The sequence below is a fragment of the Pyxicephalus adspersus genome, chromosome 3, assembly GCF_032062135.1.
Source record: "Pyxicephalus adspersus chromosome 3, UCB_Pads_2.0, whole genome shotgun sequence".
Classification (NCBI taxonomy): domain Eukaryota; kingdom Metazoa; phylum Chordata; class Amphibia; order Anura; family Pyxicephalidae; genus Pyxicephalus; species Pyxicephalus adspersus.
The window spans coordinates 99061774-99079783 of record NC_092860.1 but is presented as its reverse complement, the minus strand read 5'-3'; the positions used below and the strand labels follow the sequence as shown (position 1 = coordinate 99079783).

Here is an 18010-nt window from a genome sequence, read left to right as displayed (position 1 = left end):
GTGAGATTCAATATGGTTATTATTCATTGGTTTCCAGTGACAACTCACCATTACTCCAAAAAAAGGCAGAAACCTTTTACATTTCAACAAACTGGGGACAATTTGTTGAACTCCCGGAGACAAATATATTGGAGTTTGCAGGTTCTCCCCCCCACATTCCAAAAACATGGTTAGGTTAATTGGCTTCCCCCCAAAATTGACCATAGGCTGTATTAATGAGATATTACTATGGAAGGGACGTTAGATTGTGAGACCCTTTGAGGGACAGCTAGTGACAAAACTATGGACTTTATACAGCGCTGCAATATATGTTGGCACTATATAAATTCTGTGTAATAATACAAAATGACAAAACACTGGTTGTTTAGCAAAATGTACAGCATTTATTCACAAAATGGACAAAAAGGCACAATTCTACATTGTATCAGAGCTGAAAAAATAACGCTTGCTTTAACTAGCTTATAAATATTTAAATAAAGGAAAGAAAGAAGCAGAGAACGGAGCAAGAAAAGACAAAATGGCCATAATCCTTTTCCTTCAATTTTCAGAAAAAAAAAATTCATGCTCTTTCCCCTGCAGGTAAACAAATTCCTATCACAGTGGATGATGAGATCTTAGAAAACATTTTTTTGGATGTTTGCATAATTCTAATTATCCATTAATAGGCAACAAAAATATTCTTTATAAATAATTTCAGTGAAATCAATGTTGATATATCAACAAAAAAGTAATTTACTATGAATTTGATACATCTCCAAACACCAGCAGCGCAGTGGCTTAAGCTTTGCAATATTACCAAAAAAATAAATAATATTTACGAGGGGGTTTTATAAGCCACCTGGCTCCTCTTTTTTAAGGAGAGCCTAAATCACTAAGAGAAATAACTTCCTAGACCTTCATATTCATCCAATGACATCAGAGTTTTATGAAAAGACCAATGAATTCTATATACATATAAATACACAGTGTGTTGTGTCTATAAACAATGAAGATGTTTCCAATCATTTTCTGGATAAAGTTGGCTTTGTTTTATTGAATCCCATTGAAGAATACTGCAAAGGATGGCTGGTAGGGGAGGACAAAAGAAGACTAAGCATTGAGGGCTTGCAGAGGTTTCCTAGCACTTCATTGCCCAAAAATGAATAGAACTGAATGGAATGAGAGTGTTTGAAGGATTTGTTGCATGGGTTTAGTGGGCCTTGTGGTATGGATGTGTGTTGGTGCTGACAAGCTTTGCAATACCTCTGGTCTCTACAATCTCTGCAATACCTCTATGGTCTGTGTGCTCAGCAACCAATTCAATAGACTTAAATGGAAGGGATTTCCAAACTTCAGCTAGGTGGTACTTTGAAAGTGTTTGTGAAGATGTACAAACAAATGATGTTTTGGCTTCTTTTATCTGCCACTGAAAACCTGCACAACACTAGAAAGTTACTCTTATTGGGACTCCAAAGCATTTGATAAATTCCTATGACTGTCAAAACTGAGTACAAATGCCACCAGGCCCCCCGCTAATATAATGGTAAGCGGTAACTGCACACAGACTATCCGTATGAATAAACCCTTACAGTACAGATATCAAGGCAGAAATATGTAGGCCATTGCTGTCCTATCCTTAAAATGGCATTTACCTGGATGTGTTCAACTGCAGTATTTTTGATATTAAAAAAAATGCAACGGGGAAAATAGGATTTCTAATCAGCATATTTTGTACCAATTAAGACTGAACTATGGGCACAATAAAAAATATATATTTAATATCTGTTTCTGGCAAAGCTTTTGCTAAATAGAGATAACCTGTTGATCCTGGCAGTAAAACCATTACTTTTTCTATATTTACACTCCAGTCGAATCACACAGAGATCACCGTGTGGACTGTACAGCATCATTGCTGTACGGCAGCATTGCAAAACATGGTTTGGAAAGCTTACATTTGAGCCTTTCCACTGGGACTTTATATTTGTGTTTATGATACAGCTCTTTTAGCATAATGGTGAGTTTTTGGATTAAATGTCCATAAAACCTAGCATATCAGCTAAATACATTCTAGGTGCATCAAAACATAAGTCTTGCAAAGCCGACTATTGCTTTGTATATGAAAGCAAAGTCTCTTTGGAGAGGCAACGCTCTTCAAATCGGCAAGGAACATCGGCTTTGATGAATTCAGAACTATAGGAAGCAGGGGGCATGTTAGATATCAGCAGAGAAACCACCCCATCCACACAAAGAGCGGAGTCCTTATCTACCGCATGCTGGAAGAGGACAGGCTTTTTTCTATTTAGGCTGGGACTGCTTCCCTAGTGATAAAGGCTACGTACACACCTTCAATAATTGTTGGAATCTTTTACGCTCCTTTCCATTGACAAAAGAGTGAATGAGCGATGTACATACAGCACCATTCTGCTCTATGGAGAGGGGAGGTGGGAGAGCGACACCGCGCTGCACTCTCTCCCCTTCACTTCCATTACTATTGTTCTTTGTCCCTGGATCTGACAGGACGGATCCGTGAACAATGTCAGACTAGCGCTGTACACAAGTCAGACTCTCATCTGATATCAGCCCTGAGGCGATTATCGGGCGAGAATCACCTGATGTGTGTACGTATTCTAAGACTTTGCACATCTTTTGTTTTGATATACCAGGAATGTTTTTAGTTGATTTTAACAAAATGTTCATTGGGATGTTGATACTTGCGATGAGAATTCTTAACATTTCTCCAACCATACACATTTAGATTAACAGCGGGTATTTTAATTTAGGCTTGGATAAGAGCTCATGTACTCAACAAATTTTAGATGTGGATCCCTTTAAAACTGAACTTATTATACCCAAGTTGAGCACAGTTGATATTTACACATATTATACATGGCTGTACAACATGAACTGCATTTTAATCATAAAAAATGAAGCCATTTGTCAACAAGTCCTTAGTGTATTAGATATAGAGGACACATAGTGGTATTATGTGTGGCCACAAACGTATTCACTACAGGACCGGAAGTCGTCATTCTGCTATTTTAACATTTAATACAAGACTGAATAGCTGACATACGTACCTGCTATACTGGGTTGATGGTCCTTTGGAATGATCTAATGCCCTTCTATGTGTCACTCAAGAGACAGACATAATTTATAGCAGAATTGGTTTGGAATTTCTCAAAGTATCCTAGAGAAAGAATCCTGCAGTATAAATTAAGGATCAAAGTAAGTGTTAGTAGGTTGTCCTCACAAAAGTAAAACAGCGAATTGGAAAGTTTGTGTGGTTAGTTACAAGACAATGCTTTGCATTCAAAACAAACACACATCTACTCATTACTAGGCAGAGGTCTGCAGTGAAACTCATTCAGCAAGGAATTCAATGCCATTTTCTTGGTATTGAGCTGGATTGGAGTTTGTGAAGTGCATAACACCACACTAGCCTAGTTTCTCCTATGAAAAGCTTGCAAATAGCACTCCAATCCAATTTTAGGGTTTGACTTTATCTTCTTCTTATAAGCGGTCAGGCTTATAGAAAAATATGTGAAAAATTCACACTAGGCGGAGCCAGGTCCCTCTAAAAGGTAACCTAGGAAGGAGTATAAAGACTGGTGGATATCTGGAGGGCACAGCTACTCATTTTATGACCCTCCAATAAATCGGAAGGATAGTGCAATAAGGTCATAGTTGTGCACCTGCCCTGTAGTTTTAAGATGACAAGGTAAGATAACCTTGCAGTCAGTTGATGGAGTGGATCATGCCAGTATGGACTGTATACATGTCTGCCTATATTTTGAAATACCAAGGGATTGGGTGTGCGGGATAAGGCGGGGGCAAAACTGGTACCTAGCCTAGGACCCTATCTTGCTGGTTATGCAATTGCCTTTTCCAAGGATGGCTGAGATTACATTTGCTTCATCACTATTGGATTTTAAATTAGTTTGTTAGTGATATTACAACTCTACAGGTTCTGCAAGACAGTGACAACCATCCATCTGCAGAATCGAATTCACATTCCTTTGTGCAGGACTTTATTTGCCTTATGATGCAAGGAAGTTCATAGGGTTGAACACCACTTAGGGGAGGAAGCAAACAGAAAATTGTGCACTGGTTTTGATTAAAATAAATCTGAATACAAGTCAACCTAGTTTGGAGTGTCCGTTATACAGCAGCCATGTTGTACATGTCATTCAACATCAATTTTATAGGTCAGAGCAACATTTGGGGCTGTACCTCTTTTTTTGCCATTTTGTTTTGTCACACGTTAGAAATAGACACACCACAAAAATTCCCATTCGTCTTACAAGAGGCACTAAGGAGGTAGAAGACCTAGTGAAAGAGGGCGGCCCAGTCCGATATTTACAGAGCATACACAACACTGCATAGTCAGCCAAGCCTACTGTGTTGCATAACTGTCATAGGATTATTGGCCAAGTAAGTCATTTAGAAGAAAGATCAACATTAAATAAATCATGGTAACTATTCAAAGAGAAGCAGATCAAGGCATATATTTTAAAACTCAAATAGTCACAATAGTGCAAATAAACAATGTTAAAGAAGACTTCTGCCTTTCCCAAGAAATGAAGATTGAAGAGAACGGTCAGCTGGAAGACACCCAGGTCCACGTATAGGGATTTAGAATACATTCTGATAGCCATTTTGGAAACCTGATTGAATCTGGGCAAGAGCCAATCTCACTGCAAAAAGGTGCAATTTGTGAAATATTTTGGTAACCATGATACTATGGTTGGCAGGTCTTGCTATAGTAAAAAAAAACCTGCTAATAGAATTAGGTATAGAAGCTCTTGTAGAGTACTAAGACCATTTATACACCGAGTTTCTTTGTTTTTTGTTTATTAAACACTGTTTTTGGCATTAAATCCTTGAAAGCTAAAGGTCCTGGAAGTAGATCAGGACTTCAGGCCAGTAGCATAATGGTTAAAAACCATGCATGTGAACAGCTAATTCAACTCCTCCATCTAATAGGAACACAGGGGTCTTCTTTAAGTCGTAAAGTGTCAAAATAGGCCACATGTCTGACATGTTCATGAAATGGCTTTGGAGAAACAATCTCTTTTTTCATTACACTATAAACATTTCTGAGAATTAAATAAAGCAAAACTGCATTAAATAGAGAAATAGCTCTAATGTGAAAGCTCTAAATTCCCAAACTAGTTGCTGTATGAAATATATTATACATACTTATAAACTGAATCGAGATCAGTTTATAAAATAAAACCAAATAGGACTGGTAATGAAATAAGGCTTATTTATAACACAATACACAACATAAATGCACCAACTGTCTTTCCTTTTCTTATTTTTTGGTTGAGCCCTCATTTGTATGGAAACAGGGACCTTCTAGGGTCATGACAACACCTTACATTTATATCACCTGTGTGTAATCCCTTTGTTAAGTGACCTAGCACAATATGCAACCAAGATCTCAATTAATCACACAATTTAGTAAATGTGCAATACAAAGCATGAACTAAATCAGCAGATTGCCAAGATTATTGTACAATATTCCCATTTAAAAAAGAGCCCTGTGAAATTGATTCAACAAATCTTGTTGCTGTTGGTCCAATCTTCAACAATGTTGTGACTTATGGCTCGTTCCCACTAGTATATTGAATCAACACACCATGCTGAGGTGCGGGTACAACACACGTCACGTGCGGAGTAATGCTTTGGACTGCCTAACCAAATGAATGGGATGCCAAAATGCAAAGCCATAATGGAAATGTGTCCTACTAAAGGAATAAAATGCCTTATTGTAGCCTAAGAGGTAACTGATCATCAAATTAGTTTTGCTATATCGAACTTTTATATTTCTACAGATGATTTGTGTCATAAAACAAACACATTGAGAAATTTTACTGAAAATTAGTAAAAAGTCATTACAGTTTTGCTATACCTACATTGATAAACCCGAGAAATTGTATGACCAGTAGAAATTGTTGGTTACATAAACTGATTCCTTGTCTGATGTGTTTCAATAATGGTACTACACCCCAAACTGACTCCACTGGACAAGACAATGTTCTGGAGTTTACAAGCTAGATACATAACATGGTACCCGTAGCAATCAATAAAGACAATGAGACAATCAAATCTACCACCTTCATCAACTGGAAAGCTGAACCAGAGACTGAAAATTATAGCATGATATGTTTACACAAGTCCTGACAAACTATTTTGTTTCTTTGTTGATGAAAAATAGCTATATGTCAAACTGGCAGAAACACAACTTTGTGTTATTTTTGTAAGAGTCTTGATCTTTAATGTTTACTGCTTGTGCTTGGGTATACTTTAATAGTTTGCTATGCATACCATCTGTCTCTTAACTGAAAGTCAGCAAGTTATAATTTGAACAATCTGCTTGAATTCAGAAGATGCCAGGACCACCTTATAGTATGGTAAACACATGATTGATCTTTAGTAGAGAAAACTCATCAATAATGTAAGAGCCTTCCTTTCATGGAGGAACACTAGTGTATTTTTATGAGCTGTATTAAGTAAAGGTCTTTTAACAGACCAAGCTTAGTAAAACAGCACATATGTACACCAGCTAGGGAGGAATGCATATCATGTCTACGAGAAACCCTGGCGCCTAGTCAGCAGCAAAATGACCAATGCTACTGCACATGATCCCAGAGTTAATAGGAGACACCACTATGTAGAAGTAATACAAGGGTAAATCTATATCTAGAGAAGGCCCAGAATTCTTCTACCTACTTTTGATAAGGAACTTACATATATTGTAAAAGGTTTATAGCTTTACATTACTTGGGTTATTAAACAACAAGGGGGTGCATAATGTGTGACATGGTTAAAATAAGCCTTATCTAAGCTTTTATATATATGTCTTACAAGTCCAATAAACAGTCAACCACTGTGATTCCAGACACATCTAGGGGCTACAAAAGTATATGGTAAAGTATGAAGATCATACTTAGACAGACAAAATGACATACCATGAAAACACCAACAAAACACATCATAGAACAACAAAAACAGAAAGGATAAGTAGGACTGGGCATGTCTGGTCACAGGCAGACTGTTTAATGTACAAGACCACTTTTTTTTTGTTTTTTTTTGTTTTTTTTTTTTTAGAGAAAACAATTTGCCCCATAAATACAATCACATTTGCTAATACTTGGTTCATTGTAAGTATTGCAGCTTTGTGATTTATGGGAATATTTGCTAGATTTCTTTCACTTGTAAGGGATATGTTACAACCATAAAGGTAATTCGGTATGTTTTATGGTTGTCTTTATCAGCCACACATTGAACCAACAACCCAAAACGGTAGTAAATGCTTGGCCCAAAACACCCAAGTGTCTCCTACTACACATGAAGTTTGAGACACAAACACATTGGAACTGAAAAGGTGGACATATAAAGAGCTTAAAACGATGGGTGTATACAGCTTTAGAAAAAGGAAGATGCTCCCTTTTATTCCAGTTCTCCAAATGTAAAATATACCATCAAGTGCATACTGTCTCATACTTCCAACAGGCAGTGATCAAGAGCTTCTTTGACAAATATTTTATTATTGGCTCTTAACAAAAAGTAGCCATTGTGCTAACATAAGAGCCTAACAGGCAAACAAAAACTTAAGACCATGCCTGGAGTATGGATCAAGTGCAAGGAAATGTTAGCGGGCCAGAAGTGCAAGTTGATGTACCCAAAAACCAAAAATTTGGTAAATTATTTCAAAATGTCATCTTTGTGCTTTCAGTGGAAAAAAAATATTGAAAGCACTTCCAGTGCATCCTACCCTTGCCACGTAAACCTACATATTGGACAGACTCTGGGTCCAACTCAAATAGATACATGAACAATGCAATTTTAGGAAACCAGGAAAATGAATAGTCTGGGTAGGAAGAAGGTCTTGGATTTTTAAGTGCAAGTAAACAGGTTGGAGCAAATAAAAGGAAGAGCTGGTGGTTGACCTGTCCATCCATTGCTGCATAGCAGGTCTCTCATATTCTCCTTCATACAAACTGTCTCTCCTGTGGCGATAGCTCCAGAGACTTCATAGAGTTATGCAATCAGGAAGCTAGGATGCTTCTCCTAATAATATCCGTCTCGTATCCACGATTCATACTACTGCTTGATGACAGCCTTTGAAGTGAACACTTGTCAGTCGATTCTGTTTCAGAGTCACTCATCTCTGCATCAGGGATGTATCCATCATTGTCACTGTCTAGCTTAAGTTTGCCTTTTGTCCTATCATTTGATGAGACTAGGCCTAAGTACTGACAGCTGCTGTTCTGCTCACAGTTTTCCATTTTTTGTTGCTGTCTTTCTCCTTTCTTTGGAATCCGGAATCCCCCCCAGTTTTTCACTGGGCTTGTAGGCACTTTTATGGAAGAAGATTGGTTACAGTGAATTTTGATTATTGAACCACTGTATTTCGGCAAACTGTTCCCAGCTGGGCTCTTCTTTGAGAATAACGTGGTTGTCCTTCCACTACATTGGCTTGTGGATCTCTTGCTTTCCCCCTGTCTATCAGACAGCTCTCCAGGTCTAATACCTTTATGGTGCTGCTTGTGAGGCTTTTCTTTGAGTTCTGTTCTTACAAGGTCACATTGGGAGCGGCTGTCACGTCTCTTCCTATGGTCCGGCATACTTGCCCCATTTTTCTGCAGTACAGGTGCAACTTTGGCAATAGCCTTTTCTGCAGAAAAGGTGGAACCAGCAGATGGCATTTCCTTTCTTCTCTCGGAGCAGCTGGAGTGTGAGTGCAGTGATTTCATGGCGCTTGATGACCTGTCCTTTTCCCTGCTCTTTTTGTGGGATATTTTCATGGTACGACCCAAGGAGGCACTCAGTTGTTTCCTGAAGAAAGCAGAGTGCCACTTCAAATCTTCAATTTTAGGGGCATCTGGGTCAGATGGCTGCGTGTTGAAGAGTAGAATGCTTTCAGAAATGGTACCTGGTAAAAGAGTAATAATACAATAAATAGCTCAGCCAGATTAGAATAGAAATACTTATTTCACAACCAAAGGATAAGCAGCAATTCTAACAGATACATTTTTGTTTTGTTTCTTTGAAGGGGACAGAGAAAGGAAACTTGTACATGATGGCTGTCACAGCGACCCTCTATCACTAACCTAAACCTGGTGTGCAGACCAGTAGTTCAGACTTCACTTGCTACATGCTTGTAGGTAACATATAGTATAAAGGACATAGATGTTCATTTACAAAAATTCTATGAAAACAAACCTAGTTTGTAGCCAAGTAGGAAGGGAATGTGAAAAAAGATACCCAAGTCTATGACAGTTGCAGGTCTCATATCCAGAAATGGCCAGAAGAATAACTGGTGCTGCACTACCCACCACATAATGTATTATATTTTAAAGTACAGACATTTTAAAGTGATCCATTAACCTATTACAACTAGATAGCATTTGTTTACACATGAGAACTTATCAAAATCTTTCTGCCCAGAGTTAGGGTACGTACACACACCAGAATCTCGTCCGATATTAGCCATGAAACAATAATTGGTTGAGAATCATCTGACGTGTGCATTTAGCCTTAGGCTTCAAGAGAACAATTTACAATGTAGTGCATTAGAAAAAAACTGCAGTTTTATCATGTGCAAATTTTCAACTGATTTGAGAGCCATGAAACTGCGTATACAAAGAAATTGTAATCAATTGCAAATTACTATATAAAATTGTTTCAAACTTAAAGCATTTTACAGCAGTGTTTAGGTAGGTCATACATAATTGTCACTAACACCCAAAACGTTCTGGAAACACAGTAAAAAAAAAAATCTCTGCTCTCAACTCACAGCAAGTCTCCAGTCCTGCTCATCTACATTTTTCAACTTAAAATATTGTCCACAAAAACTACCTCAAACAATAATGTCAGGATCAAAAGCAAACTAACTGATGATCTGTGAGCAGAGGTTTTCCTGCAGTTTTCACAGAAGGACACAATGGATGTAAAATACAGAACAGCCTCCAATACCACTACATTAAACAGGCCCTATAGAAACCTTGTCATTTTATATCCTACAACAAATACCCTGCAAAAAAAAGGACCCTAGGAATGGTTCCATCAGTCCTTTGGGAAGGCAAAAATTTCTGAAACCCTCACTGGTAACTCCATCTGGCCACCATGTTGCTACTGGTAGTGGGAGGAGGGTCACCTAGTGAGAGCTGCAGGGGACAAGGAGAATAATACTGTCAGAATGGTCAGCTTACCAGTGAAGTTTGGAGGGAACATTCTTCCGGAACCATGGTCAGTGGTTAGTATGGCGGTTTTTTTTTTGTTTGTTTGTTTTTTTACAGGGTACTTGTTTTCACAAAATGTTAGTCATCATAGGGTCACTTTCATGGAATTTGTCTTTCAATTCCACCATATATACAGCGCTGACACATTTGGGTTTAATGAAAATAGTATAATTTGACATTAACACAATATTGTAGGAAATCAAACTGTATGATGGAATGCAGACAAAACTTGTAGGGAAGATTAGGTGGACAATCTGTGGCTCACATAATGTTTATGGCTGCATGTTGAGGCTCTCCAGCATAATGCTGGGAGTCTGTAAAGTGGGCTGACATTTATATTATGCTATGCATTTATACTACACATGGCAAACAGGTTATCCCACAGACACACCAGAATGTGAAGAGCAGCAAAATGTGGGAACTGGCTTTGGTGGACTGTGTTGGCATATTCCCAATACTTCCCTGTGGTGGTGTGATCACTGTCACCCTGCTTTGTTAATTTCTCATACCAAGTAATGTAAGTGTTTACATGATTAGATAGTAGTCCCTTGTGACCACACACTATATAATTGTGTGTGTTTATAAAGGACAGTGCATACATCTGTATGTATGTGTATATTACAAATTGTATGATTATAGTATTTTATATTATATGTTTGTGTGTGTGGCTGACATAATTTGGTTATGCTTTTGCTTTGTGGCAGAAGCCACACATGCAGGATACATAGTCTCTAAGCTATCTTTTACTACATGGTATACTATAATACTGCCAATAGTAGTTCTGTTTCATTTCATTTGTGAGAATTCACTTTACAAATCTAATCACAATAGCTCAAAGTAATAGGATGTAAATCTGGAGCAGAACCATCTAGAAGCATAATCACTTGGATTTCATATTGTTTACAGGTGGATTTCTAGGCTATTTCTATGCAGTGGGAGTCATTTTAAGCTAGCCACAAACAGATAAATGGCAAATACCGTTCTAACTTCTTCCCTTTAAATAACAAAACAGCAGAAATGATCCAAAATGTACCACATTGGGACACTGCTGGTCTGCTGGCACTCAGAAACAATGGGGAAACATTAGATAAAAAAATGCCTAACAGTATGTAAGCAGAGAGTCTGCATTACATTTCTGGTTATTCAGCCTGAAGAGGACTTATTGTAGCAAATTAGCAGCATAAAGTGTATTAAAGCTAAACTCCAGGCAATACACAATACACAAAATGTAGACACTATAAAAACTGTTTAAAAACAAGCTGTACAAGAACATAAATTGGTCCTGGTTCCTGTACAGTTCTTACAGAGAGAGAAGCAGCACAATAAGCTAATGAGTTTGTGTGTATGGGCTCATGTATTGATAGGAGGAGAGGGCAAATTAAATGAAATGAGCTCACAAGTCACATTTTTATCCCTTCACTGTCCTGTCACAGGCTGTGGGAGGGCCAAGACTTGCAGAGAAAAATAAGTTTTTTGTCTAATGCCCTGACAGACAGGGCTGTGCCGTGTGTGGCAGAGAACTGTAAATCTCAAAACTGGATGGACAGAAATGCAAATCTTCAAAAAAAAAAAAAAAAAAAAACACAGCCATGTATGATTTCACCCGTGTAGTTAGCAGTTTGTCTGGGGTTAAGCTTTAAATACATCTAACCCAACACTACTATATTATTATGATATGAAGGTTTAACCAAGTGTCATACCAGCACTGCTTTTATCATGATCCATAAGTTTTGTGTAGAGATTAAAGATCTGTTCCTGGACTTTACACACAGAACGCTTCATCTTTTCTCTCCTGGTCACCATGTAAGTAAGATTGCGGACCTGAAATAAAAAGGACAAAAAAAACAAAAAACTTAGATTTGGATATGAGATTTTTTTAGCACACAGGAAGTGTCTTCACACCAGAATCCTCCTTTGGCTCTGTGGGGATTAGCGTGTCAGACCAGATGTATAGATGACAATGTAAAGCCACATAATTCATGTAACAAAATCCAGAGGATAAGGGAAGGACACCTAGCCATTTCTCTGCAGGACTGATACACTGCTCATCCTGCTTTATACTATAAATCACACAAATTTCATGAAAAGAATGCAGAAGATGAAAACGTAACTGTAAAATATGGCCTGGAAACTACAAATCTGCTGTCAGTAACTCAGTTACGGTTATTTCTTGTGATAAACCCATAATCAGAAAGTGTCTGATGTCCATACCACCCATATACTCATGAGAGAAATACATATATACTTGAGTATAAGCCTTAAGAGTCAATTTGCCCTTAAAAATGCCATTAAAAACTGAGTCGAGTCAGAGATATGAGCTGGCTGTCAAGTGCAGTTTTGCATTAGAACACAGGCTGAACCCATTAGACTTTATATTTGTTATTTCAATTTTAAATAAACATCATGGATTTATTCATGTTATTTTAATGACATTTCTATTGATTACCATTTTGAATATAAGAAGTGACAGCCGTATTTTGTGACATAGGTTTATACTCGAGTCAAAATAGGGCTTCAGGTAAAAATGAGTTCCTTGGTTTATATTTGAGTATATACAATGTGTGTCAATTACAAATAAAATTTGCTTATCTGTAAAGCTGACGCTCTTCCTGCAGTCCTTTTTTAATTTATTAACATAGAACAACTATGCAAGTTAGGAAAGTCTGAAATCCTTATCTGCACACTTGTTCTTAATCAGTGAGAGTGCACAATATCCAAATAACCCACAACTTCTGAAGAGGAAGTCTACAATGACAGCCACTGTGTTAAGCTACGTACACACTTCAAACTATTATCGTTTGTAAACGAACGACCCTGCACGATATCTGCGAACGATCGTATAGCACCGATCCTGTACATACAAATAACGACACGATCGTTCAAAGATATTGTACACACGTATATATACACACAATATATATATATATATAAATACACACCACTGTTGCTGTGGGCACTGTGGTACAATTCATACTTAAAGAGTGGAATATATATATTGTCTATATAGTTATTCTTTCTGGCTTGTTCTTTTAATAAATGGCATTACCTTGGTAACAATAGTTAGGCAACACCCTGTTCAGAAGGAGATCTGTACATGTCAGAAAAAAAGCATTTTATGCTTACAAATCACTTCAATATGCACCATTAAAAAAAAAACAATGCATTTTAAAGACAACTCCTTATTCACACATTTAAAATATTCATAAAATATAATTAATTTACTATTAAAAATAGAGATATATCCTTAATATAAAACATGTAAACAGACTGTATAAAAATCCAGTCTCAACTTTCCACGTATTTGGCAGAACCAGCCCCTTCAAGAATTAGGAGACTTGTATCAGGGTTGAAATGATAACCTCCCTTACTTAAAAACTTCAGAAACATGTGACATGACTTTGAACTTAGTAAAGGGCTTTGTAATATGTCGGCGCTATATAAATACTGGATAATAATAAAAATAAAATCCCTTCGCTGTCATCCAGTGATCCCTTCCCAAAGGAGCTGCAAGCTGCCAACAATCCCAGCCACCAAACTTCAGATGGGAACATTGCAAGAAGTATGACAATACCAATCAGCAAATAGAAAGACACACATTTAAGATAGATAGACATCATGAATATGGATGACTTTGGAGAAACTATCCGATCACTTATCTACGATACAAATAAAAGGAAGGCTAAGGGGTGCTTGCGGATGCAAACATTGCCAAACTGACTCCTTTAGAAAGTATATCAACCCCTGAATGGATGACAGCAAAAGGGTTTTTGATGTCTTTAAAACAAGTGAGATAATAAGGATGGACATCATCCTTAACCTCAGTATTGACCTGACTACAACATTCAAAAATGAAGTGAATAGCTGATTGGCCCCAACCATAGGTGAAAAACAGTCTAACCAAAGCATCAAGAGATGATGCAAATGGCTGACTGATAGACATTACAGACAATTTGTAACACTAGGAAACTAGGGCTACGTACACATGTGCAATAATTGTCGTTGGAAACGAACGAATAACATCCGATAATCAATAACAAAAAAAGTGCACAGCGACGCCAATGAACGAGGATGTCCCTGGAAATGAATCTGATTGGGCGACGACCATTTACTATCTATTGTGTGTACAGTCGTTCAGTATTCATGGATGTTTCTGCTGAACACTTTCTCTGGTACATGTCACTTTCCCGCATCGTTCAAATGATCGTATCTAGTGTGTGTACATTATTGGTGGATTATATTTGAACGATCGTATTGTTACAGCAGGTACTTAATCGTGCACTATACGATCGCTCAAAATATTAGCGAATAATCATTGATCGGTTGGTAATCATTCGTTTTCTAACGATAATTATTGCATGTGTGTACCTAGTCTAAGACTGCTTACTAAAAAAAAATAAAAAATATTGGTCTCATCGAGTAAACAGGGATAATGAGGCATCTGAGAGATGCCCTGTACAAGGTCTAACTAATGGACAGGACAACTATTATCTGAAAAACAGTTAGCAAGGGCAAAGCTTAACTATAGTGCCAAAACCATCCATAGCACAACCCATCCATCAAAGGGGCAAAAATCCTATCCCTATGGCAGACATCTATACACCCTCTAAAACACAAATTTGCTGGTTCACAGATGCTCTTAACCCAAGTAATCCAAGACTGTTTTAGAACCCATAACATGACTTCCTAAAGGCTTCCCAGGTAAACATGATGAAGGTTTCTGAGACATCCCAATACTAGAGAGATTATTCACAAGCACTCTAACACAGCTCTACACAAAAGAAGTAATACCCCGAAAATAAGCCCTAGCATGATCTTTCCCATATTTTTGATGATGCCCTACCCCAAAAATAGGCTACAATATATATATATGTATGTATGTATATATATATATATATATAAATATATATAAATACATGGACAAGAGGTGCTCATTTAAGGAAAGCGCTCTTGCTTGACATGGGAAATTGGGCCAATGGTTCTAAAGAAAATGGAGTCGCAAAAAATTCAAGATGGAATTCAGGGTTTGGAGAGGTATGATGATGTTCCAGAATGTGATGACATTACTATTTTAGAATAAACGTTGATTTTTGGTTCAAGAATAAATGTTGATTGTTGTTCATGAAAAAATAAGACCCCCTGAAAATAAGCCCTAGTGCGTTTTTTGGAGCAAAAGTTAATATATTTCCTATTTTCGGGGAAAGGGTAAGAACAGAAGGGCCTAGATCTGTATGTACACACCCCACAAAACCATCCAAGGACTATACTTACTGACACTTAAAAATAGTGCTAGAAAAATAAGTATAAGTTTCTTACACAGTATAGCTAGTGAAAATTCTTCCCTAAATACAGAACACCTGACACCTCTAAGTCTATTTTGTTACAAATGTTTCATTTTAAGTCTCCAGGTTAAAGGAAATAAACATATACACCTTTATGGTGCACATGCTCAAATTTCACAACCAGTCTCACCCTTTCAAGGTCTTGCCTCAGATGAGTAAAGAGCTGGAGTCGGCGAATCAAAAAATCTTGTTCCCGTTTGGCCAGGTTGTCTTCCTCATCCTTCTTGGGAGTTATGAGTGGTTTATTGAAGTTGGATTTTCTTTTCAGTTTCCAGTACTGGTAAATATAATCTGCCACCTCACATGGTATTTGCAGGGCCTTACTCACATCCTGTACGTTAACAAATGTATAGAAATTATCCTCAATCTGCTGCAGCTTCATCTTGCGCTGGCTCCCATGCTTAACTTCCTGCTGGGAGGCATTAAAGCCTTGTAAATCCTCTGAACACAAAGAAGAAGCCTCAGCTGCCCCACTTAGATCACAAGCACTCTCGCTATACTGTCCATCCTCTATCTTCTTGTCTGTACTGTGCTTTGGACAGTAGGACTTGAATTTTACTTCATCTTCTTCTGTCAGAATGGTCTTCATTTCCAGACCCCGATCAAAAGCACACGTTACATGAAAAGCTGTGCGACAGTTTTTAATAGAGCACTGAAAAAGAGGTATATATATGAAAGCAATATTAATAAATGTGCAACATACAGTCAACTTAAAGGCAACTTTTGAATAAACATTCTGTACGTTGTGTAATGGTCTAGGCCAAGAAACCAAGTACACTTTTATAGGTGCAAAAAGCCCGATTATTTTGGTAAAAGGCTATAGGAAAACATTTTGCATACCAGCAAACTCACTGAAAAATCACACACTTTATCACTGGGTTTTACTGGACTTGTAAAATGTATTGTTTTAGAAGTAGGGATGGGCCAAGCATTAACCACAACAGTGAGTAAAACTAGGTTGGATCTTGCTGTAGTTACAAGCCAAGCCCCTGGCGGCTGGTTCTCTTATAGTGGATCTAAAAAGTTTTACTTTGAAATTAAGAGATCAGGCGGGTCTTTATTGCAGAGTGGGACAGACAATATCCCTTTTTGCAGTAAAACATACTTACCTTCGTGATAGCCATTTTCACTGTAAAAACAACAATGAGTTTTGCATAGACAGGCCCTACCAAGCGAGCCCTGTAGTTCTTCTTTACTTCATTACCTCTCAGAAGTTCAGTATGAAGTACATATCTGGTGACTATAATCCTTGCAACTATTGTGCCAGTCTAATCTCTAGTGCTACCAAGACTGGACAGAAACAAAAGGGACCACTTGATCCTCAAAGTTACACCAAGAACAACTAACTATTCACATCCCAACAATTGGGAGGCTAGGGCACCTGGGCAGATACCCAATTGAATAATCCATTGACAACAGAGAATGCATCTCAGAAGAAACCATTTATTAGGGGACTTCAGCTCCAGGAGAAGCTGGGAGTATACTAGAGTATCTCATAACTAAGTGCTCACAGTGCAAAGCAGCACATCCAGTGTTTTCACCCAAATGTTCTATAAACAAATTCCCCAAAGTTGTGGATACTACTGAGCCTCCTTTGACTTGTAAAAACTCAAGTTCCTTACCTCAGGGAACATCCAAGCAAGCCACATTAGGGATTCCAGAAAAGGGTAGTGAGGTACAGAGGGACTAGCTGTCCCGGGGAAACACTTAGTAGAAAAACTAAAATTCATAATAGTAAACTCCCACAATGTATGATAGACCTTCAGTCCTACAGTAGTGGGATTAGAAGGATAGTGAGTGGACCAGGCTAGTCTCTTATGCTGTTAGGAGGGAGACCGTAAAGAGAAACTTTTTTTCTCATTTTGGTTAGGAAAAGTTGGCAAGATGATCTGAAACTTGAAGAACCAATGGGTCTTATTAGGCAACTGCAAATCTAAGGAGAAATACCTGTAATGCTGCTGGTGGGGATGTAGGGTTAAAAACATCAACACCAACTGTGTTGGATATTACAGACAGAAAGCGACTGAAAGACAGTTAGATAGTAGTGCAATAATATGCAGAGGAAAGAAATTTGGAGAACTTAGGTTGGGAGGTCAGGCATGTGGAAATAAAAATAAGTAAAGGAAAGCGCCTAAAAAAATGAGGTCTGGAAAATTGCCTTTACAAGAAACCCAGCAACCAAGGACACTTCCACACTGTTTTATGCACATCCAGTCCAGTGGGGATACTACAGCTTGTCCAGTAATTCTTTCTTGCGATTTCATCGACAGCTGACTAGAAAGCTGAAAGTGAAACCAGCTGCTGGGAAACACTATTCTTCATTAAAGAGGAAGAAAATAATACTACCGTGTTTCCCCGATGATAAGGCATCCCCATCAAATAAGCCACCCCCCGATTTTTGCTCAAACAATTAAAATAAAGCACCCCCCGCAAATAAGACAT

The 18010-nt window shown here is 37.8% G+C and overlaps 1 protein-coding gene across 4 annotated transcripts in view; it reads right to left on the bottom strand.

The window, feature by feature from the left end:
- Window positions 1-360: 360 nt before the first annotated feature.
- Window positions 361-18010, bottom strand: part of JADE1 (jade family PHD finger 1) — a 53980-nt gene continuing 36330 nt past the window's right edge. For 3 of the 4 annotated variants that reach the window (XM_072405819.1, XM_072405820.1, XM_072405821.1), the window contains exons 9-11: window positions 15699-16220; window positions 11930-12050; window positions 361-8920 (exon numbers count right to left, since the gene is read on the bottom strand). In XM_072405819.1, the coding sequence (XP_072261920.1) occupies window positions 8034-8920; window positions 11930-12050; window positions 15699-16220 (1530 nt within the window). In that variant the 3' untranslated portion in view covers window positions 361-8033. The remainder of the gene's footprint in view (window positions 8921-11929; window positions 12051-15698; window positions 16221-18010) is intronic. The other variant, XM_072405822.1, reaches the window with a different exon arrangement.